Raw genomic sequence first — 24,247 nt, forward strand, 5'->3', positions numbered from 1 at the left:
TTTTTTTATGCAATTCTATAATACTATTTAAATATTTCACTATTTTTGCTGAGGGCGCTTGCTTGAGAACTGGCCTGTATTTTTGGCAGAGTAACTTGGAGAATTGACCTGACTGCCCAAAGTGGGGGTGGTGAACTGCTTTGTAAGCACCCCTTATATTGCAGTCCACTTAATTCAATGTTTGTTCTCCCTTGTTCGCTTGGAGATTCTATGATTTAGTGAAGTTTGGGTAGAACAGCCCTTACGTTCAGTGACTGAAATCACCTGCCACAACGAACACAGTGTCTGGGTGATTTATCTCAAGGAATTGTCTGTAGACCTCTGCCACAAGACTGTATCAAGTCACAGATCTGAGGAAGGGTACAGAAAAAGCAGTGAAGGTCCAAATGAGCACAATGGCCTCTCTCATCCATAAATAGAAGTGTGGAACCAGCAGGACTCTTCCTAGAGCTGGCCACCCAGCCAATCTGAGTGATCGGGGTAGAAGGTCCTTAGTCAGGGAGGAGACCAAGAACCCAAGGCTCACTCTGACAGAACCCAAGGCTCACTCTGACAGAGCTTCAGCAAACGGACAACCATTTCTGCAGCATTCCACTAATCAAGTCTGTATGGTAGTGGACAGACATTAGCCACTCCTCAGTAAAAGGCACAAAACAGCCCACTTGGAGTTTGCCAAAAGACACCTGAAGGACTCTCAGACCTTGAGACACAAAATCCTCTGATCTGATGAAACAAAGATGGAACTCTTTGGCCTGAATGCCAAGCATCATGTCTGGAGGAAACCAGGCACCACTCATCAGCTGGCCAATACCACCCCTACAGTGGAGCATGGTGGTGGCAGAGCCCTCTACGCCCTCTCAGAGCCTAAAATATTCTTAAAACATAAATGTATATAATTTATCCAATTTTATTTTATCTACTTACAGTTTGACAATCGACATCTAAACAATTACAAAAATATAAGCAAAAAAATTATTTAACCGTGTCTATACAATCTGTGTTGGAAGGTGAGGGGTTAAGTTAAGTGGAAGCCTGTGAGCCTGTGTCTCCCCCTATCAGGACTGTGATGCCCGCTGTTCGGTTACAGAGGGCCTGGCAGTTATAATTCAGCGCAATACCAGTAAAATTGACCAATCATATCTTCCCTCTTGGTGGGCTTAACTGTATGATCATTTCCGCCCGCTGTGGTGACGCTAGCTGGTGTTAGCGTACCACCGCTTGCTAGTTTTGATTCAGTCCTTTGATGCCCTTGTGCGCGTTGTTTACATATTCTGCTTCCGAGGAACACGGAGCTGTGGAACCTTATTTTGCTTAAGAAGTTATCTAGTACAGATATTATTGGTTATTGCGTTTCTAAAGCTGTACTGTCGTCTCAATTGTTTTTTTAATTGCAGATAATTAGGAGAGGAAACAAATTTTTTTCGGGGGGGGTGGGAGCGGGCCCAGGTATAATGGTCACGGTCAGTGGTAGACAGTAGCAAAGTAAATGTAATTCGTTACTTTACTTAAAACCCTCCTGCCTTCCTCATTTCCTGTTTATCCCCCGCCTCTTCGCAGCCAAAATGACCCTTCTTCACTAAACCCCCTATATTAGCAGCTTAATTGAATTTTAAACACCAAATTTCATCTTGCATATTGTCGTTCATCACAAAATGTGTGAATACATGAGTTTTCCCCTCTTCACTTGAATTTCTATAGCTTAAAAACCCTCACGTCCTCATTTCATGTTTATCCCCCGTGTCCACCGGGTCAAAAAGACCCGTCTTCACTAAACCCCCTATATTAGCAGCTTAATTGGATTTTTAACACCAAATTTCATCTTGCATATTATCATTCACCACAAAATGTGTGAATACATGAGTTTTCCCTTTTTACTTGAATTTCTATAGCTTAACAAATGAATTTTAAAAATTTGCAAAAAAAATCCAAAAATTTGCAAAAAATTGCATTTTTTTCATCCAAATTTCTTCTTTTTCTCTTCAATTATACAAAAATGTGAAATATAACATAACCATTCAACTAATTAGCACATGTAGGGCAGTATGCAAGTGCACAGCCTTTGCAGATATACTTCTTACACCTGCAGCACACAGTGTGTGTTTTACAGTCCTTCTTTTGAGGGCAGATCTGACACCTCTTCTTCTTACTTGCCCTATCTGGGGAAGTGGCTGTGGTAGCTGCATCCTCAGGTTGATCAGCAGCTCCTGCACTCTGAATACCTTTCACAACTGCTGCTGAGGCTTCTGTGCAGGGGACATGCTTCCTTCTTTCAATGAGTGAAGTTACAAGTGCCTTTGCAAGCTGCTCCAGGAACACCCTCCTCTTGTTCTGCTTACAAGACATCCATGTCGGGTTGATCTCTCTCCAAATCACAAAGGCTTTGTTGGAGGAAACATCAATGATGTTGTGGAAGATGACCAGGGGCCAGTGGGCAGTCATTCTTCTGCAGCTATATGTTCCAATCACCTTATCTCCTTACCTCCTTTGTTTCGGTTGTAGTCTAGGATGATGATTGGCTTTCTGTCTTCACGATTGCTAATGTCACCATCTGTGTGCAGTGTGCTCAGAAGAAATACATTCTTGTTTTTCTTTGGAAGGTAAGACGCGAGTGGCGGTGGGCTTGAAGACAAACTTTGAGGAGAAGACCTTTCTCTCCTTTGACGCTAGCAGTGCAGGTGGGAGCTCAGGCTTGTTCTTTCTAACTGTACAATCCATGGTGATCTTCCTCTTCAGGAGCTGCTGTCCAAGTTCATAAGAGGTAAAGAAATTGTCACATATACCATACCATACCATACCACTTTATTTATAAAAGCACTTTAAAAACAACAATAAAGCTGACCAAAGTGCTGTACACAATACAAAGCAGAGAACAGGGAAAGTAATTAAAATGACACAAAGATATAAAACAAACACAAACAGTTAAACAGTCTGAGTCATTATGCTGATTTAAAAGCCAAGTCATAAAAATATGTTTTTAGATGGGTTTTAAAAACACTGAGTGAGGGAGCGTGCCTGATGTACTGCGGTAACTCATTCCAAAGCTTTGGAGCTATGCATGCAAACGCTCTATCCCCTCTAAGTTTGCGATGCATCTTTGGAACAGTTAAAAGCATCTGGTCAGCTGATCTAAGGGACCGAGATGGAACATATGGATGTAATAGTTCAGATAGGTAGCATGGGGCAAGTCCATTAAGAGATTTAAAAGCAAATACCAGTATTTTAAAATGGATTCTTAAGTGAATTGGGAGCCAGTGAAGAGCAGCTAAAATTGGCGTGATGTGCTCTCGCCTTCTTGTACCAGTTAAAAAACGGGCCGCGGTGTTCTGCACTAGCTGTAGACGGGTCATGGAAGCCTGACTTATTCCAGTCAATAGTGAGTTACAATAGTCCAGGCGAGATGTTATAAAAGCATGTATTACTGTTTCCAGATTACGTCTAGAGAGTAGAGGCTTGATTTTTGATAATCTCCTCAGCTGAAAAAAGCAAGCTTTAACCACAGCATTTACCTGGGCATCCAACTTTAACATAGGATCCATTTTTACACCCAAATTTGTCACAATGTGTTTTTCAAACAATGACAGAGATGAGAGGTCAACACAAGGAATGCTGCTTGTATCACTAGGTCTAAACAACATGATTTCTGTTTTTTTCTCATTCAAACTGAGAAAATTTATCGACATCCATCCTCTGACATCCATAAGGCAGTCAAGGAGAGGCTGGGCCGAATGTGAACCAATACCTTTCAATTGGAAGTAGATTTGGCAGTCGTCCGCATAACAATGAAAAGGAATACCATACTTCCGAAAAATTGTTCCAAGTGGCAGCATATATATGGAGAACAAGAGAGGTCCCAAAACGGAACCCTGCGGAACACCCCAAGGGAGGTCAACTGAGTCTGACTCACAGTCACCAATGCTGACACAAAATCTTCTATCAGAAAGGTATAATTTGAACCACCTGAGCGCTACGCCTGTAACACCCGCACTTTGCTCCAGCCTAGAGATGAGTATCTCATGGTCCACTGTGTCAAAAGCAGCTGTCAAATCTAAAAGCACCAGTACCACACAGTCACCAGAGTCAGTTGCTAGCAAGATGTCGTTCAAAACCCTTAGCAGGGCAGACTCTGTGCTGTGGTGGGTTTTGAAACCAGACTGAAACACCTCCGTAATTGCATGCTCATCAAGGAAGGACTTCAGTTGAGCAAAAACAATCTTTTCCATGATTTTTGACAAAAAAGGAAGTTTAGAGACTGGCCTAAAATTTGATAACACAGCCGAATCTAGGCCCGGTTTCTTCAACAAAGGCTGCACCACAGCATATTTAAAACTACTTGGCACCACACCAAAGGTCAAACTACTATTAATAATTTTAAGGATAAATGAACCAATAGTAGGAAAGGCTTCTTTAACAAGCCAAGCAGGGGCAGCATCCAAAGGGGAGCCGGTTGGCTTTAAACTGGTAACCAGCTGTTCTAAAAAAGATAGTGAAACTGGCTCAAAGTGGTCAAAACTAACAGTACAGGATCTTAGAATAGATGGATCCTGAACAGGTGAAGAAATTGAAGCCCTAGTGCTTATTATCTTATCTAGAAAAAAGTGAAGGAATCTGTCACATGTCTCTCTGGACGTCTCCAGATGGCACGGTTCTTGAGCATTTAATACCGAGCTCAGAGTGTTAAAAAGCACTCGGGGATTTTGAGAGTTTGAAACAATGATATTGGAAAGAAATTTCGACCTAGATGCTTTGACAGTCTTTTGATAAAATTGCAATTTTTCTCTCAGTATCTCCAGATGAACAATTAATCTCTCCTTTTTCCACCTCCGTTCAGCTTTCCTGCACTCCCGTCTGATGTTACGAGTATGTTCATTTAACCAAGGCTCTGATCTGGGCTTTACACGCTTGGTTTTTAATGGAGCTACAGAGTCCAGAACAGTTCGACAAAGTGAGTTAAAATGAATGGTCAGATCCTCTGTACTAGCGGCCATAGAAACGTTTGAGTTTAACTCGTGATTAAAAGCAGCGGAAAAATGAACAGCAGTGGAGGGTTTAAAAACACGGAGGCGCCGTACAGGAGCGCATTTTTTAACAGGTTGACCATGATTAATAAAATCAAATAATACAGGCATATGATCCGAGAACACTGCATCACCAACTTTCACATTCTGAACAGATAAAACAGAGGATAAAACGAGATCCAGTGTGTGCCCACACACCTGTGTGGGACCATTTACAAATTGGGTCAGATTAAAAGAGTCCACCAAGTCTAAAAAATCCTTCACCAGAGGCTTCTCGGGGCAACAAACGTGAATATTAAAGTCCCCGACCATTAAAAGTTGGTCATATTTAGGCATGATCTCAGCCAATAGATCTGAAAAATCACTTATAAAGTTTTTATTATATTTTGGTGGACGATAAACCACCGCACAGAGAAGTGCAGGAGAGTGACCCAACTCAAAGAGGCTCAGTTCAAAACTGGAGTATGAGACTGCTGGTGACAACTGCTTACAGTCAAAGTTTGATTTAAAAACGGACACTAAACCTCCGCCTCGACCCGAGAGCCTCGGAGAATTGAAGAAAGTGTAGTCAGGCGGCAGCAGTTCAGTAAAAGCACTAGACTCACCGGGAGACAGCCAAGTTTCAGTCACAAACAGAAAATCCAGATCGTGAGAGGTAATGAAATCCCTTAAAATAACAGTTTTGTTCGTTAAGGATCTGGCGTTCACCAGACCCATCTTAAAATTATTCAGAACCACAGTTGCAAGCGAAGCGCGCTTCAGGTGCCGTAGGTTCTGGAAGTTCACGCCTCGCTGCCGCCTGCGTATGTAAGAGCGCGGAGTTCGAAAAACTTGATCCAAGCCAACAACCGGTACCAACCAGGATTTGACAGGATCCAAAGTGTGCCACAATGCATGAGAGTGTAAAACAGGATCAGTATGCGCTTGAAACGCCCTGGAAGCGGCCAAATAGCCTTTAAGCTTCACCAGCCGCCCACCGCGTTTACCCCGGCGTCTGTGACGCCTCCTCCGGCGAGGTAGATCCGGAGGACGGCAGAGAAAAGCCGGGACTCCCGACAAGAGCGGAGGTAAATAATCCTGTTCTTGATGGTGGTACTGCCCGAGGTTTTGGGCATACCCACGAAGCTTCAGTAGTGTTTGACGATCATATACAAGTAGCGACTTGACATTTTCTAAAACACAAAGGAGTAGCACAAACAACAGAATAAGGAGCGACCGACGGCGTGCCGTACACAGAGGCGCCATCTTGCCCCTCAACATATCACATTGTGACCCCTCATTTTTTGAAAGCAAAGTCTCTCTTGCAGCTTCAGGATTTTCTTCTTCTTCTGATGATGATTCATCATGCTCTGGGTTGTATTCCTCCCCATCTTCTTCTTCGGATACATCCCCCACTTCCTCTTCTGAATCAGAGTTGTCTTGCTGGACATCTCAGAAAATCAGCTCTACAGTCTCTTCAATGCTACAGTTGTGATCAAATTTATTCAACCCCCACTGAAATAAAGTGTTTTGGCCAGTTTGACATTGATTTTGATCATTTCAGTCATCTTATTTACAATTATATCAAAGAGGCACTTATAAATTAGACAAACATAACATAATATTTATGATGGAATAACCACAAATGTCTTTACTGTGCTCACATCATTATCAGTTTTATTCAACCCCCTAGTGACATTATTTTTTAGTACTTAGTACAACATCCTTTTCCAGTTATGACAGCTTTCAAGCGTGAAGCATAGCTTGACACAAGTGTCTTGCAGCGACATATGGGTATCTTAGCCCATTCTTCATGGGCAAAAGCCTCCAGTTCAGTCACATTCTTAGGCTTGCGCACTGCAACTGCCTTCTTTAGGTCCCACCAGAGGTTCTCAATTGGATTTAAGTCTGGTGATTGCGATGGCCACTCTAGAATGTTCCAGCCTTTCATGTTCAACCATGCTCTAGTGGACTTGGATGTGTGCTTCGGATCATTGTCCTGTTGGACAAGCCGCAGGTTTGTGACTGACTCCATCACATTTTCCTCCAAGATCTCCTGGTACTGAAGGGAATTCATGGTACCCTGCACACGTTGAAGCTTTCCTGTACCATTAGAAGCAAAACAGCCCCAAAGCATAATTGACCCCCCGCCATGCTTCACAGTAGGCAAGGTGTTCTTTTGTTCATAAGCCTGGTTCTTCCTTCTCCAAACATAGCGCTGGTCCATTGTCCCAAACAGTTCTAATTTAGTTTCATCTGACCACAGTACACTGTCCCAAAACCTTTGTGGCTTGTCCACATGACTTTTGGCATACTGCAGTCGACTTTTCTTGTTCTTTGGAGTCAGCAAGGGGGTGCGTCTGGGCGTTCTGGCATGGAGGTCTTCGTTATGCAGTGCGCGCCTTATTGTCTGAGCTGAAACTTTAGTGCCCACATCTGACAGGTCTTTTTTCAGTTCCTTAGCAGTCACGCGGGGATTTTTCTCCACATTACGCTTCAGGTAGCGCACAGCAGTCGCGGTCAGGATCTTCTTTCTGCCACGACCAGGTAACGTTTTCACTGTGCCCTTTAACTTGAACTTGCGAATGATACTTCCGATAGTGTCTCTTGGAATATTTAACAACTTCGCAATCTTTTTATATCCATTGCCATTCTTGTGAAGAGCAATAACCTCTTCTCTTGTCTTCTGGGACCATTCTCTTGCCTTCACCATGCTTGGAAACACACCAGTAGATGTCTAGAAGGAGCTGAGTATCACAGTCCTTTTAAATCTGCCTAATTGGTGCTTATCATGCTTGATTGCTGCTCGTTGACATCCACAGATGTTTTCAATACCTGATGGAAAACACTGGAATGAACCTCTGTTCTTAGGAGTGGTAGTCGTAAAGGGGTTGAATAATTGTGTCAATGAAGAAATCACAAAAAGGCCATTTAATACTTTATGACAAAAAAAATTGATGCTATCTTAGTTGCATTTAGTTCTTTAACAAGTCCTTGTAAGATTTCATTATGAACACAATTACAAATGTGCACTGAATTCCATAAAACCCTTCGCAGCATTGGGGGTTGAATAAATTTGATCACAACTGTATAACGCACACTCATGGGTTCAGTACTGTTAGAAATTTGATCTTCAGGAATCAGATCAGCATGTAATATCAAATGGATTACGACCCATTCTACTGTAGTCTATTTGGGGTCCTGTTATCTGCAGCACCTTTATAATCTCTGGAAAGTCTGCGAGAACACCACCTGATTTGCCTTGTTTACGTCTGCTACTGATTGATCAGAGACACAACTAAACATTGTAACATTCTGTGGTTTACAAATAAATCTGTGACCTTGATTTCAACTCTATTTGGCTCAGCGGTCTTTTTGACCTGAAGACCATCTTTGTACATTTTGTTGTACAGCTTACATGGAAATGTGAATAAAAGCAAAATCTCACTTTTTCTACTGTTGGGACCAATTTAGGCAAAGTCATAAAATTTCAAGTTAAAAAATAGCATTTTGTGGATTTTTTGGGGGGTTTTAACACAGTGGCGGGTCATTTTGACCCAAGGAAGGCATTTCCTCGTATCTGTACTTTACTCAAGTACTTTTATTTGGTAAGACTTTATACTTTTACTTCACTACATTTCAAAGCGAAACTTTTTACTTTTCACTTCATTACATTTACAGAAACATCTCGTTTCTTTTTTATTTTTAAATCAACGCTTAATAAAATACTGAAAGATCAAAGTGTACCGTGTCACAGACTATAACCAATCAGTGCTCAGTAAGAGATTAAGATTTGTACGCTAATTGGCTGAGGATCTGACATGGCTGCAACAGATGGATTTCCCCAACACCCCAGGCCTTATTTAGCTGAATTGTTTGAATTCCTCGAAAAGGAAAATGATTCGTATTCCTTCAACTGTCTCCTCTGCATTCCGAAGAACACATCGCGGTCATCATTTATGAACTCACCGTCAAACTTGAAAAAACACATCAAGGTAAGTTCGCCATTAGATGAGTACTACCAACAGGGTGGTTTATATACCCCAGTTAATTATATCACATTGAAATACACTACATTTAACAGATGCTTTTATTCAAAGCAATGTGCTAGTACCCAAATTGCAATCTGTGGAGATGCTAAGCGACAGTTTAACACAGGAGACTACCACATCAAACGTTAAAGCCGGGGACACATACACGCGAATTTGGCCAAACGAAGCGAACTTCGCAATTCATTCCTATGAGGGAGGCGAAGGCAAGCAAATATGAGCGAAGCGAAGCAAAATTACTAAAATTATTATTATATTAATTATTATTAATTATTCGGCCAAGTTTAATATTATGAGTTCAGTTGGTTGGGCTGCACAAATCAAATCAAATCAAATATATTTGTATAGCGCTTTTCACAACACATGTTGTGCACACAGTTCTAGTTCTAGGTGCTAAGCTTCCCTGTCCTGCCATGTGGTGGACAACGTATAACCTCTTCATATACTGTATCACCTCTTCAAAACTTAGGTAATGTTTCATCAAATGTAATGTTTATAGTGAATGATTTATCAGTTGTGTTTTTATTGATTTTCATCAGTTGTGATGGTGTTTGTTATTTGTTATTCGTTTTTTGACAACTGAAATAAATGAAATAATGAAACTTGAATGAATGCTTTTTGTGTTGTTGCTTCAAAAACACTTGGTCTTACTTAAAGATAATATAGTTTTGAGTATTTTGTGTTTGCTAGGCAAATGTAAGGCACTGTTTCGTTGTTCACTTGGTGATCGAGTAGGCCTAGGGGTTTTGATGTGACGCTAATGTAACAGGGTAAAATAATAAGCTATATGAAATTCCTGCTAAAAGGGAGTTTTGGCACAAACCTACTTGACGTCAGCGCTGTGCAGTCCCGCTAAAACTAAGGTTTCTGGAACATTCGCGGCAGAATAGACCATACACTGCTGCAAGTAAGTACTGTTCTGCTCCGCCAAAGCACATAAAAAAATTACAATCTGATTATAATAATGAATTTACGCTAATAAGTTTATAGCGGTATTTTTATTAAATGTATATAAACATAAACAGAGAACTATGGTCACGGATGGGCATTTCACAGGCGGTTTACAACCAGAATGTCCAGATGCTAGTATAGTTCGCTAATGCTTAATTTTCCCATGCGGGCAGGAAAGGCTATAACTATGCTGCGCTATGAGATGTGGTCATAGTCTGTAATCGTTTACAGGTGAGCAAATATTCTGGGTTTAACTTTGTCGTGTTCATTTTATTTTGTTTCATGAGGAGGGAATTGACCGCTAAGTGTTAGCAGAATAAAACATACGGTCGCGGTAATCCTCAAGTTCAACTATAAGACGGGATGATTGTGTCTACTGTGATGTTGTTATTGATGTAATTGCTTGAATGATGCAATCTGAGAGCTCACTGCATCACGCTATTAAGTGAATGTATATTGAGTATTATGCATTGTAGAGGATGGAAAACTACAGGAACCTTTACTTCTAAACTTTTCTAATACTGTGTTATGGTTGGCCAGTAGAGCCTCTGACCAATAAGAGCTTTTGGGGGGCGGGAAAAAGAGAAAAGAGAGAAGAGAGAGGAGGAAAAAAACGCGCGCTGATAGGAGCGATGAGCTGCACTTTTTTCTCGAAAAAAACCCGGACTGTGAACAGAACTGAAAGTGTTTTTTTGTAGTTGGTTCATTAGTACAACTGGATTTTCACTACAGAAGAGCCCGGTCTTTCTGTCGCATGCATAGCGGTGTGTCGGGAGGGAAGGAAAAAAGTGGTGTGAGCAGCATGCTTGAGTAGAGAGGGCCATTTTTTTGTGTTTAATGTCTCCCTGAGTTGCAAGCGAGACCGTTTTGTGCATAAAAGTGTTTGAAAGATTTTTGCAGTTGAAAAAGAGGCATAGTCCGTTCGTGTTGGGAAGACTACATACGGTTGTTTTTTGGGTTCTTTTTCTGCATTAATCTGGAATTTTTGCTCCGTGTACGGTTGTCACTCTGGCGGACTGTGTAGTAGAGCTGAGCTGCAGGTCGAACAGGAGAAGGACTGTTGAGAGTTGAATTTTGCCGCGTGTGACTGGGAGAGCCTCGTGGGGGAGGGCCACTGCCTGCACCATTTCCCCGTGTACGTGCCTGTGAGTGAGTGTGAGCCGGAGCACCGCTGCTTCTCTGTCATCTTCTGATCCGTTCTGAAGTCTAAGGTACCCTGCAATACAGACATCTTCTAGCATTTGTCCAAGTAATACAGACTGGCAACTGTCATTTAAATTCTCTAAGGAAGGAGTTTTTTTCTGTTATTAAGTGAGAGACTGAGTTATTACATTATTGGGAAGAGACTGCACTTTTTTAAATATCTGTTGATTCAGTATAACTGTGTTATTCATATCTTTGAACAGTTTGGAGAGTAAAGCAATTTTCCAAGTTCTGAGGTTAAGGGTGCGTTACCATACAGTGAATTATAATATTGTTGTTCGTTTTCTGTGCTAAAAGGGAAGGTTATATAGACCAGTGATTCTCAACTGGTGGGTCGCGACCCAAAAGTGGGTCGTGGACACGTTCTGGGTGGGTCTCGGACAGCTTGTTAAAAAAAAAGTACTCTTCTGATTTTGTACTCGTCTTTTATCTTGAAAAAAGACAGAGGCACATGCCACAGCTCCAGACTGCGACTAAAATGGTCGCAATCGCGACCATAAATATTAATTTGCGAGTAATAAAATTATTTCACTCGCCAGTGGCGACAGGTGATACAAGAGCATTATTTTCTATGGGTGAAGATTTTTTGTCATTGGAAAAATATCCACAATTTTCTTTTGAGGTTGTATTTTAAAAGTTAACCGATATGCTGTAGTTCCCACTCTCATGTTTGCTCTGCCCATTAACAAAAGCGGGAATCACCAGCATGACTCGCAAAGCAGCGGAGCCGAGCTGAAACTTTAGCACTAAGCGTTAGCTTGTTGAAAATAGCGAAGCCAAAATTATTGGATTTTTTCACACAGTCTACATTTCTGTCGGACCATAAGAGGACACACTTCTTTATAACTGTACATAGTTTTAAGTAAATTTTAATGGGATCAAAAGTCACTCATACTAGGAAACTTGGTAAAGTTCGTTTAACGTTCGCATATTCGGAATTATTTCTTCAATACCTTTAAGTTAAAAGAGCCAAAATATGCAAATTTCTATTTCTGGCACCCAAGACAAACATCTACAACTTTGTTTACGTCAGGAATATATGTATTTTAAAAACATGTTATTTTAAATATACTGCTGTCACCGCTGCAACATCTAAGGCACCGTCTACAAATGACCTTAACACGGACGCAAGTGGAGGTCGTAAAGGCCCCAGAGCACTGCGCACTCCGTTTTTTGCAATAATTTCAATAACTTTTAAAGGATCCATCTAAGACCACCAAAGTAGTTGGATTACATTAAGTTCATCTTTAGTAACAACCTACAACTAAAATATGGGTATTTATACCTTGCACCAATGTGTGGTGGTAAGTTTTTGTCAAATATTTCAATAGCTTTTAAATGGGCCACCATAATTCCACAAAACAAGGTTGTTGATTAGGATGCACTTACAGCGAGGGAAAACTTGAGATGGGCCAAAAGGCGCAGGAGATAAACTCGAAGAGACAGGGGATAGCGAGAGAGAAACACTGGAGAACATGAATCGGAGAACGAAACCCACGATACCGGCTGGCCGCCTGAAAGACCAAACAACTCAGCAAAGACGAGTCGCAGTCGGCTTCCTTAAGAAGGGTGAAATCCGGCTGCAGCTCATCTTTCTTGATTGCGAGTTGTGGAATGTGAACGCCTTCTGGTATTCATGGCATGTGTAGAGGAGGGACCTGCCCTCAGAGTCCCGATAAGCCACTGGTAAAGGACTTTTTAACCCTCCTTGATTCTTTTAACCTGGTACAGGCTGTATCGGGCCCTACACATGAGCATGGACACACACTGGACTTGGTTATTTCCTATGGGTTGTGTCTAACCAATGTGGAAACACATGATCCTGTTTTCTCAGATCATCTGCCTGTTTTATTTGATACTAGTCTGATGTGCACTACAAGTAAAACATGTGCCCCTGCACATCGTTGCAGAATTATCAACTCTTCTACTGCCACCCAGTTTTCCGCCGTCTTTCACCAGCTCTGTGGCTCAGCGGAACCCCCCTCCACCAATACAGAGGAGCTCAACTCCTGGTTCAGTTCTTCTTGTCGAACCATTTTGGACTCAGTGACCCCAATAAAAACCAGGCAGCCAAAGTCTAAACCAGAACCCTGGTTTAATGACCGAACTCGCACTATCAGAAGGAAATGTCGCCAAGCTGAACGCTGGTGGAGAAAGAATAGACTGCAGGTGTCTCATCAAATCCTAAAAGACTGCTGGCGTCATTATCAGAATTCAGTAAGACAAGAAAAAATTTATTATTTTACAAATATTATTTCCTCCAACAGCCAAAATCCACATGTGTTATTCAACACCATTGACGCTGTGCTAAATACACCACACAATACATGTCTGGAAGTGTCACTTGATATGTGTAATAAATTTCTCCATTTGTTTATTGATAAGGTGGTTAGTACTAGGGCCCTTATATCAGCGCCGGATGGTGACCCCTCTGTTTCAGTTCCGTGCTCTGCCGTCCTTAATCAGTTTGAGCTTGTAACTCCTGGACTGTTAGATACGGTGGTTGGCCATAGTAAACCGTCAGGGTCCCCTCATGACCCTATTCCCCCACGTTTCTTTAAAGAAATCTTCATCAGCATAAGAGAACCTGTGCTTGCCATTATAAACAGCAGTCTGTCCTCAGGGGTGGTCCCTGCAACTTTTAAACACGCAGTAGTGCAGCCTCTGCTTAAAAAACCTGGCCTCGACCCAACTGTACTAGCAAATTATCGGCCCATATCCAAGCTGCCCTTTCTTTCTAAGGTACTAGAGAAAATTGTATATGGACAGTTGAAACAGTTTTTAGACGAAAATAGCACCATGGAGGTCTTTCAGTCAGGTTTTAAAACTTTTCATAGCACAGAATCTGCCTTATTAAGAGTTTTTAATGACATCCTTCTGGCATGTGATTCCGGTAACCATGCTGTTTTGGTCCTACTTGACCTAACAGCAGCATTTGATACTGTCGACCATAACATTTTATTAGCCCGTCTGCATGATTGGGCAGGTATTAGGGGCACTTCCCTAGAGTGGTTCAGGTCTTATCTGGAGGAGAGAACTTTCTCGGTGAACATGCATAACTATGAATCTGCTGTGGCCCCACTCTCATGTGGCGTCCCACAAGGCTCAATCCTGGGCCCACTGCTATTTTCTCTTTACCTACTGCCTCTGGGTTCCATCCTCAGAAAACATGGGATTGCTTTCCATCTCTATGCTGACGATTGCCAAATCTACCTGCCTCTAAATCCAAATGATGTCTGGCCCACAAAAAATCTTTTAGCATGTCTTGGTGATATTAGAACCTGGTTGGCTTTAAATTTCCTAAATTTTAACGAAAAGAAGACCGAACTATTGATGTTTGGTCCCAGCGGCCCCTGTGATCCCACCTTGGTTGACCTAGGATCCTTGGAGACCTATTTTAAACCAGTTATCACTGACCTCGGGTTTAAATTGGACAGTGATTTTAAATTGGACAGTCAAGTAAATGCTGTGGTTAAGTCCAGTTTTTACCATTTGAGGCGTCTGGCGCCAGTGAAAACATTTCTCCCGAGGCACCTGATGGAAACAGTGATCCACGCTTTTATCACATCCCGTCTGGACTATTGCAACTCGCTGTACTTGGGTGTCAACAAAGCACTTCTCTCGCGTCTGCAATTAGTCCAAAATGCTGCTGCCCGCTTTTTGACAGGAACCAAAAAGCGAGAACACATCACACCGGTCCTGGCGTCACTCCACTGGCTTCCCGTTTATTTTAGAGTCCATTTTAAAATTCTCTTGTTTGTTTTTAAAACTCTACACAATCTTGCACCAACTTATATATCTGAGCTTCTCCATCCTTACACACCTCACCGGTCTCTCAGATCAGCGGACCAGCTGCTACTAAGAGTTCCGAGATCGAAAAGGAAGCTCAGAAGGGATAGGGCCTTTTCTGTAGCCGCACCCAGACTATGGAACGACTTGCCTTTACAGGTTAGAGAGGCCCCTTCTCTTTCAGTTTTTAAAGTCCGGCTTAAAACCCACCTGTTCTCCTTGGCCTTCAACCCTAGCGAGACTTAGTGGTTAATTAGATAACGTTCGGTTTGTCAGTTGTATTATTAATTTATCTATTTGCTGGTTTAGCCTTTTAATTTTGTCTAAATTATTTCTTTTTAATGTATAGCACTTTGTGTCGACTGTTGTTTGAAAGTGCTCTATAAATAAAGATGATGATGATGATGATGATGACGGGAGACCGCGAGCGCCCTCTGGTGGTCATGGGCGGGGCAGCGCTGGGGCCTGCCCTGACAAACATTTATTCTCTAATGCAACAGGGAGGGCACAAACATACTTGCTAAGGTGAGTATTGAGACTAAAATTATCAGGAGTGGGGACACAGATCCTGGCACCTCCTCGATTATCCTAGGTAAAGTACTGGAAGCTTATCCCCTACTAGGTGGGAAAAAACCCCGCTTATACATTGATATTCGCAGCAGAATAGACCATACATTGCTGTGAGAAAGGCTATAACTGTATGCTGCGCTATGAGATGTTACTGGGTGTTGTCATACTCCGTGTTCGTTTACAGACCATTTACTGCTGGGAAACAACATTAAAGAGAAGCCTGTCATCCGCAACCTGGTGTCTGTCGTGCCTGGGACGGGGACGTGGACCATAAGTCACACTAAGAAAAAAAAAAGTTTTTACTTTTACTTTTAATACTTTTATACTTTAATACTTTTACTTTTAATTGAAAAATAATAAAAGTATTTTTGAAGGCAGATACTTTTGTACTTTTACCCAAGTAAAAAATTGAGGTGAATACTTTACTTTTACTTGTGTAATATTCAATGCAAAGTACAGTTACCTTTACTCAAGTACAAAATTGCTGTACTTCGTCCACCACTGGTCACGGTTTACTACTGATATATATATACACACACACACACACACACGTGTGTGTGTGTGGTGCAAATGCTGTTTATCTTTGTTGAGTATTTTAGCGTGTAATGTCTAACAAGTTAAGTGTGAAAAGCACTAACTGCGCAGCATTCCTAGCTAAATAACGGCAGTTGATTGTGTACTCGACTGAGCGTCCTGCCTCTCTCGCCAACGTTACTCACGTTAACAATGTATACTAAATATACTCACATTAATAACACACACTAAATACACTCACATTAACAACACACATACTAAATACACTCACATTAACAACACATACTAAATACACTCATATTAACAACATACACACTAAACACACACACTAAACACACTCATATAAACAAGACACAAGTGCAACACAATGATAATGAGACAAGAGACAGGTGAGACGAAGGATACAGATGTTCACACAAACAAGCAACACCCACAAACGGATACACACACAGACGAACCGCAGGGAGGAGTCATGGGTGGGTCGTGACAAAAGGCTCTGAATTTAATATAATAAATTGACACATCAACTTATGCACATGTCAATTTATTTTATATATTTTTAATTTTCAAAAAATTCAAAAATATTTTTTTCACTTTGCCATTATGGGGTATTGTGTGTAGAATTTTGAGGGATAAATGAATTTAATTCATTTTGGAATAAGGCTGTAACATAACAAAATGTGAAAAAGTGAAGTGCTGTGAATACTTTCCAGATGTATATCAGGGCCCATATTTATCAAACTTCTTAGAGTGAAATTTTGGACTTAAGTGCTGAAAAATTCTTAGATTTGCTCCTACTCACAGAGTTAAGTGTAAGTGCCAGTTATCAAAACTCTCAAGTATAAGAATCACTCTTACTCTCCCGAAAAGTTAAGACTGCTCCAGAGGACTCATAAGTCGTTAAGAGTTGCCACTAGGGGGCTGAGATGGCACTGAGAAGACAGAGACGCGTGCGTACCTTCATTTTAGGTACACATTTCAATTTTATAGATATATAAATATGCACACAAATATGCACAATGCACAAATATGCACAATAATTAGGCATTAAGATAAGCATGGGTTAAATTTTTTTTTCTTTTTTTCGTGCAAGAGTGTAATATTCATGCTGCGATTTTCATACTTTAATTTTAAGCTTTGACTTCTGCCTTGTCAGTTATTGTATGTCATTTGGGAGTGAGTCCTCTGCCAGACTTCCTTCAGACGCTCACTTCATGACTGGTGGTGTTTGGAAGCGCTGTCAGAGAGGGAGGGGCAGATGGAGAATCTGCGCTCAAGCCAGCAGGGTCAGGAGCACGAGCTTTAATACTGACAGATGCAATTATTTTATTAGCATCACAGTGTTTGTGTGCAAATCTAAATAAATTTTTAAAACATTGTCTTTGAGATATACTTTAGAATTTCATTAATGCAGGATCCATTCCACATATCACCAGTGTCTTCCCCCATGATACGCTGCACCACCTCACAAACTGCGCTAAGAGGCTTGCCCGGTGGTCCTCCGCCTGAATGTGATTCAGTTAGAATGTATGCAGTATCCAAAATAAATCAGAGAAAACATATGAATAACAAAAGAAAGAAGGAAACAAATTTTTTATAAAGATTATTTATTAACTACGTAAATACGCTGTGTTATTTTACAAAAATCATGACTGCAACATTATTAAGTTAAATGTGAAGGTATTTCAACATTTTCTGAATTTTATCTTGATATTTCTCAGGAAATATTCTTGAACATGAAATCCGATCCAGTGATTGGTTCTTGCAGGGAGTTTTGAAACGACGTCATCCAGGATCAGCTTTGCGGTATAGCCAGGTGTCGTAAATCAGCTCTGAGACTGACACTTACGAATTGCTCCTACGCTTAAAGTGAGACTGAGAGGCTTGATAACTAACTTTTAGTCTCAGCTTTTAACTAAGAATTATTTTAGACATAAGTCAATTCTTAGCAGCATTCTTAGGAGTAATTCTAAGAAGTTTGATAAATACGGGCCCAGATCATTAACTCAGGCCTGATAGTTTTCAGGCGCCACGCCGGAATTCCGGCGTACCGACAAGTCCGCGAGAAAAAAAAAATTTGAGGGGGGGAAAAATCCGTCAAATCATAATGATAAACCACACGCGCGCGCATGCTATCTGTTTTGAGGCCGAAATATGATCCTTATGAGGTTCCCAAGTTACGATTTTTCGATTTTTACTACACACCTCCCATTTACTCTATAAAGCCTCGTTTGGACCTAAGTGGTTCTGCGTTGTAAACGGAACTTGGTGTTTGGTGTGCGCGGCGTCAGGATTAGTTAAACGCAGTTATGGATAAAGGTATTGGTCAAAAGCCTAGCTTTAGGATAGGATAACTGCGTATACTATGTTATTTACGTACAGTATGTACGTATGTTCCGATTTACACTGAAAATCGATTTACGACGGATCAACATCGTAACCCGGGGACCGCCTGTATTTCAGACATCGGAAGACCTTCAGAGGTAGATACAAGATAAATTCGGTATTTTATCTTTATTCTGATTAAGTTAAATTTTTATCAGAAATATAAGAGTGTTTTTTTTTTTTTTGAGCCGGTACAGGTGGTCAGACGATCTGGTTCATCCTGGCCGCCTTATGGCATAAGGTGTAATATGAACAAAAGCACAAAATGTATGTCCTAATAAACCAACACAAAATATTATATATAAAATATATAGAAATTTATTAAATTTTATATATATAAACTAACTATAATCCTAATACTTGTAATTCTTTTAAGCTTTATTTGCATAATTTCTTTGAGTTGTATGGTATCCTATAATTTACTAACAGTAATGAATAAATAATTAATCATGCCTGTGTCTAATATAAATCTTTAGATTACAGCATTTTCTCAGAATATTAATAGAAATTAGTTTTTTTATTTCACTATAATGATTACCTGACTTATTTATTATTAATTAATTTAAAGATTAATTATTAAATATTCTAAATATGGTACACTAACACTCCACACACCCCCCCCCCCCCCCCCCCCCCTCAGAAAAAGTTCAGGCTCAGGAATTTTTCCCACTATCACCCCTGTTAACTTCAGCTACATTATCAGTCAGAAAAAAGTACTGGCTGAAATATGCTTAATTATTATGTATAATTTATGACTGCAAACACTAAGTAACTTAAATTAAATTAATGCCATTACCCCAAAATATCATCATATTAGAAGGAATAAAGAAAGAAAGAAAGAATTGAACTTTTTGCTGGTTTCAATCATGCAGAGTATGAGTACATTTGTACCAACTGATTTTTTATGTCCGATTTATGAAGTTCTTGTTCTTACAGCTCACACCTTCTTTTTTTAGTTACCCAGGAATGTCACTCGTGTCACACAATGTCACACAGTAACTGCACATCCTCAGTGGTCCACCTTCCTTGAGTACTGACACGTGAGTACTGACACCTGGGTACTGATCCATCTCATCTGTGACTACACATTTAAAGCACCCACACCATTACAGTGCTTTGTGTTCTGAACACTCCTCCCTGGTGGTGACAGTGCACTTTGGTCTCTCACATGTTTTGGTTTCCTCCTTGTCATTTCCTGTTGGTATTTACCCATTTTGGTTGTTGTTGACTTTTCATAATAAATGTTCAATAAGCACTAGCTTCACATGTTTTTTATATGGAATCATTCATGACTGGCTCAAACAGTGTGATTTATGGTAGAAGGTGTGTGTGTGTGTTTTGGACCACAATCACACAAATTTTGGTTATTTCATTCATGCAACCGAATTGGAAGTAAAACAGTGTTACAGCTGTGTCAGATCTTGCCTGTTTATATGTGATGGAATGAAGAGCCCGCCCCACCTGAGCTGAAAGTGACTGAACAGATCTGACCAGTTACTGTAGAGAGATCAGGAGATAGTGGAGGTTAATCCCTCTATCACAACATGTCATCTATTCACTGTGTGTGACTGCTTCCTTGTAAAGAAATTCTTGATGGTCAGTACAGTTGTACTGTGTTGAGATTTGTTGTTGGCGATTATTGAGCCCAGGAGAGTCACATTAATTTTCTCAGGGCAGCAGTTTTAGTGAGAGCTGTCAGAGTGTAGACCAGGGGTCGGCAACCTATGGCACGCGTGCCACCGTTGGCACGCGGAGGCATAATCAGTGGCACGCGACATGCTGGACCAGCATCAGCAAAAAAAAATTAGTAATAAAAAATCTCAGACAGAGAGCACGATCCTCCAATTGAAATCGCTCCTCAACGCTCCGATAAGCGGATGCGTTTTTATTTGGCGATCGATCGCGATATAATACTTAATTTGAGTCCATTTACACCCCAAGCTCAACCCCCGCTCAACAACTTACGTTTGCCACCCCCGCTCAACAATTTAAACTCGCTTGTTACTCGGCACACTCATTGACTAGACATGTTAAAGTTGGCACTCCATGTCTCAAAGGTTGCCGACCCCTGGTGTAGACAGTTTAGCCAAACAGCTGAAGTGAAGCTTTCCTTTAAGAGTTCAATCTCCCTGGATACAGTCTCTCCCAGTTAAATGGCAGATGTGTGTGTCAGTCACTGTCAGCTCAGGTGGGGATAGGGTAGGTCACTCCTCCACCATAGAATCTGGCATGTACATGTACTGAAAAAAAGTGAATGTCAGTGTAAGTAGGGGCAAAATATTTCATTTACCACCTTCTTTAGTTTCTGCTGCCTCTTTATTTGGCCAGTGATAAAACAGAAGAATTCCTGCTATGAATTACATGTTTGTTGCTAAAGCAAAAGTACATGGAAAAAGTTACAAAAGGAACAATGAACACAGTAAACACAAAACTACTGTACCAGTAATGATAAGCTCTGCATATGCCAGTAGAATCAGAAGGAAGAGAAGTACACTCACAAAGATCAGTCCCAGGAAACCTACAAAAAGCGGAAAAGGCACAAAGATTAGTTTAATTAGAAGTATATTCATGTATCAAGGCCTGTGTAATACACTATTAAAATTATATGTCACGTCCAGCCCCTCCCTTCTCTCTGGTCCTACCTAGCAGACTAGAATACATGAGCGACCGGGAAACTAACACCAGAATAATCGATAAATAAGACAGACAACATGCAGCGGATCAGAAGGGCAACAAGAGAACCTACACTAACCAGATAACATAGAACAAACACTTAGAAACAAGAATCAGGAGAACCTATGAATGGGAAACACGAAAGAGCAGGAAGGCAAAGGAAGACTTACATACAGACAATGACCGACACAGGAGTGTAATATCACGGGAATTATATACACAGAAAACATGACAGTGAAACGAGACGCAGGTGGGAACAATGAGGACAGGGGCGTGGCAGACAGAGGGAGAAACCATGGGAACGGGGAAACTAGGGGCTGGACTTGACTTTATAAAACTTCCAGAAAAGCTTCCAACTGTAAGAAAACAGTAGGTAGAGCTGGACACAACTATGTAGTTGTTATTTACTACAGCAACGAAAAGAACAAAACAAGAATGAAACTAGACAAAGTCCCACAGAGAGAAACATGGAACATAAGAACAGCAGAACCAACAGTAACCAAACAAGCAAAGCAGAAAACACAGGGACACAGATAGGTTAGCCTTTAAACCAACACAACACATAAGCACACACATGAGAACATGAGTCCTTTATGCTCATGTCTACATACAATCCTCTTTCTCAGTTTCTTAAGTGCACTGTACACAGAACAAGGTGGGACAAGCAGCAAATTCTTTATGTTTTATGAGACTAGAGATCGTTACTCAGCCCCCTATGGGTGGAGACCATGAAAAACATCCCCGACAGAGAGAGGCTTCATACATTTGAATCTTACAATTTTTACGACTGCTAACATGCATTTGTCCAATCTGTAGTCACATTTTCAAAACTCTAAACACAGTGAACACAACATCAGTCTTCAGTGGCTATACAATTAGTAGAATTCATGTTGTTTTGGCACAAAATGCAGTCATTTTACATGTTTCTACAATGCCTTTCTACACACACAAGGTTATCCAATACCTTATTTACAATGAAATGAAAACCTAAGGTTCAAAACCTTAAATATTGTATAAAATGCAAAGTTCTGCAAAAACAAAGGCAGCTGAAAAGCTATTACTGTAATACATATTTTTGCACATATAGATCAATGAAATAAAATGAAGTACAGTAATGTACCGGGTCAGAAAGGAGCAAATATAACAATTTGTCCTGCAATCTCAAGTGCTGGTCTGGTCCTTCACAAATGCCAGATCTCTACATTTATTGTACATCTACAATATTTTTCCATTGTTATCAGTTACATATAGCAGCTCTATATACCAGTGATAAACCAAGTTTTAAAAATACAAGTTACAACGCCATACTGACTGCAGCTACTGAGGACACCACCACCACTGCGGAGCAGAGGACAGGGGACAATGAGCAAGTGGAAGAGGAGAGTGAGAAAGCAGAAGAGGAAGCAATGTAGGGGTACGTGAGGTGATGTGCTAGCAAGACTAAGAGCAGATGCTAACAGACCACTGATTCCATTTCTATTTCTGGACAACAAGCTAGACCTTCTGCAAGTGCTTCCAAAGAGATGAGGAACTGTGCTGCACTTTGTCTAAACAGCAACACGCCAGACTCAGATTCCAGATCAATAGCTGGCTGCTTTTCTGGGCAGACCACGGCTAACTATCGGGGAAAGCTTGTGAAGGCAGATTATGCATCTATTTGAAAAAAGGTTGGTGCACAAACTGTGATATGATTAACAGCTATTGCTCTGAGGCATCAGAACATTTGACTGTGAAGTATTGGAGTTTTGTGAGTTTACGGCGGTGTTTGTCATAGTTATTTACATCCCTCTTGGTGATAAAGCTAGCAATGCGCTGAAGACAATAACATCAACTCACTTCAGAACAAGCACCTGGAGGCATTTTATGTGATGGCTAGGGATTTCAACAATGTAAACCTGAGAGACACTTTCATCAAGTTTTACCAGCATGTCACCATACACAACAATACACTGGACTGTGTTTATACATGACACATACAGAGCTGCTCCCCATCTCCTCCTCGGCTGCTCCAATCACGTCTCCATTATGCTGGTCCCTACCACCATCCCCCAATAAGATGCTTCAGACCTAGAAAGAACAAGATCACTGTGTGTCCCAGTGACTCTGTGCAGCAGGACTGCATTGGTTGCACAAACTGGCTGGTCTTCAGGGAGGCTGTGGTATATGAGGGGAAGCTAGATCTGGAGGAGTTGGGGTTATTTGGATCTGGAGGTGTTAGGGTTAGAGTTGAGGTTAACCCTAACCCTGGATCGGGAGGAGTACACATCTGCTGTACTCGTAAATATCAGCAAGTGTGTTGAGGACGTCACTACTACCAAGACTGATGCACTACCCAAACCAGAAACCCTCGGATGAATGCAGAGGTCTGTTCTCTGCTCAAAGCCAGGGATGCTGCATTCAGGTTGGGTGAATCACTGGAATTCAGCAGGGCTAGTGCATGAAGTGCATTGCACACTATAACATTAGAAATGCACAATGCTTGGGGGACCCCTCTCTGCATGATGATCTCAACAATTCCCACTTTGAGGACCCTACGACATCCCTCATAGCCCCATTTACACCCCTTTATCTCAGTCTCCAGCACAGGTGAGGAAGACCCTTGGGTGGGTTAATCCCAGCAAAGCTGGTGGCCTTGACAATATTCCCAGGCAGGTGATGAGAGGCTGTGCAGACCAACTCTCCGAGGTACTGAGAGACATTTTCCACAACTCTCTCATCTGGGCATCTGTACCCACCAGAAAGTCGCGATGTTGCGATTTGCAACTTCAACGCAACTTCAAGCAAACACCGCGAATTCAGGGCGGTGTTGCAACTTCAGCCAATCACCGCAACTTTCCCGCAAATTTGACCAATCACTGATGTCGTCTTGATGTGACGTCGACAAACTCCCGCCTTACTTCCGTATATACGTTCAAGAGGAGCAGACTGAAAGCAGCGTGAGCGACGAAAATAACGGCAAAAAGATCGGGAAAAGCAGTATCCCTGTACACTACATGAAAGCGGGGATAAACTGTCCAGATCCGACCCGCGAATTGATTATCTATGCCCCCTGGATGATATTTAATTACTATTAGAACCGGCCCGCAGGCCACAGCCGCC

At 41.3% G+C, this 24,247-nt stretch overlaps 1 protein-coding gene across 4 annotated transcripts in view; it reads right to left on the reverse strand.

Moving 5' to 3' along the window:
* Window positions 1-24,247, reverse strand: part of LOC143510961 (uncharacterized) — a 120,097-nt gene that overhangs the window by 43,690 nt on the left and 52,160 nt on the right. For all 4 annotated transcript variants that reach the window (XR_013130123.1, XM_077000885.1, XM_077000884.1 and 1 more), the window contains one exon: window positions 20,916-20,993. Coding sequence is in view for 3 of the 4 variants with exons in the window: in XM_077000885.1 (XP_076857000.1) it covers window positions 20,916-20,993 (78 nt within the window). In the remaining variant the exon portion in view is untranslated. The remainder of the gene's footprint in view (window positions 1-20,915; window positions 20,994-24,247) is intronic.

The sequence above is a fragment of the Brachyhypopomus gauderio genome, chromosome 3, assembly GCF_052324685.1.
Source record: "Brachyhypopomus gauderio isolate BG-103 chromosome 3, BGAUD_0.2, whole genome shotgun sequence".
In the NCBI taxonomy this organism is placed as follows: domain Eukaryota; kingdom Metazoa; phylum Chordata; class Actinopteri; order Gymnotiformes; family Hypopomidae; genus Brachyhypopomus; species Brachyhypopomus gauderio.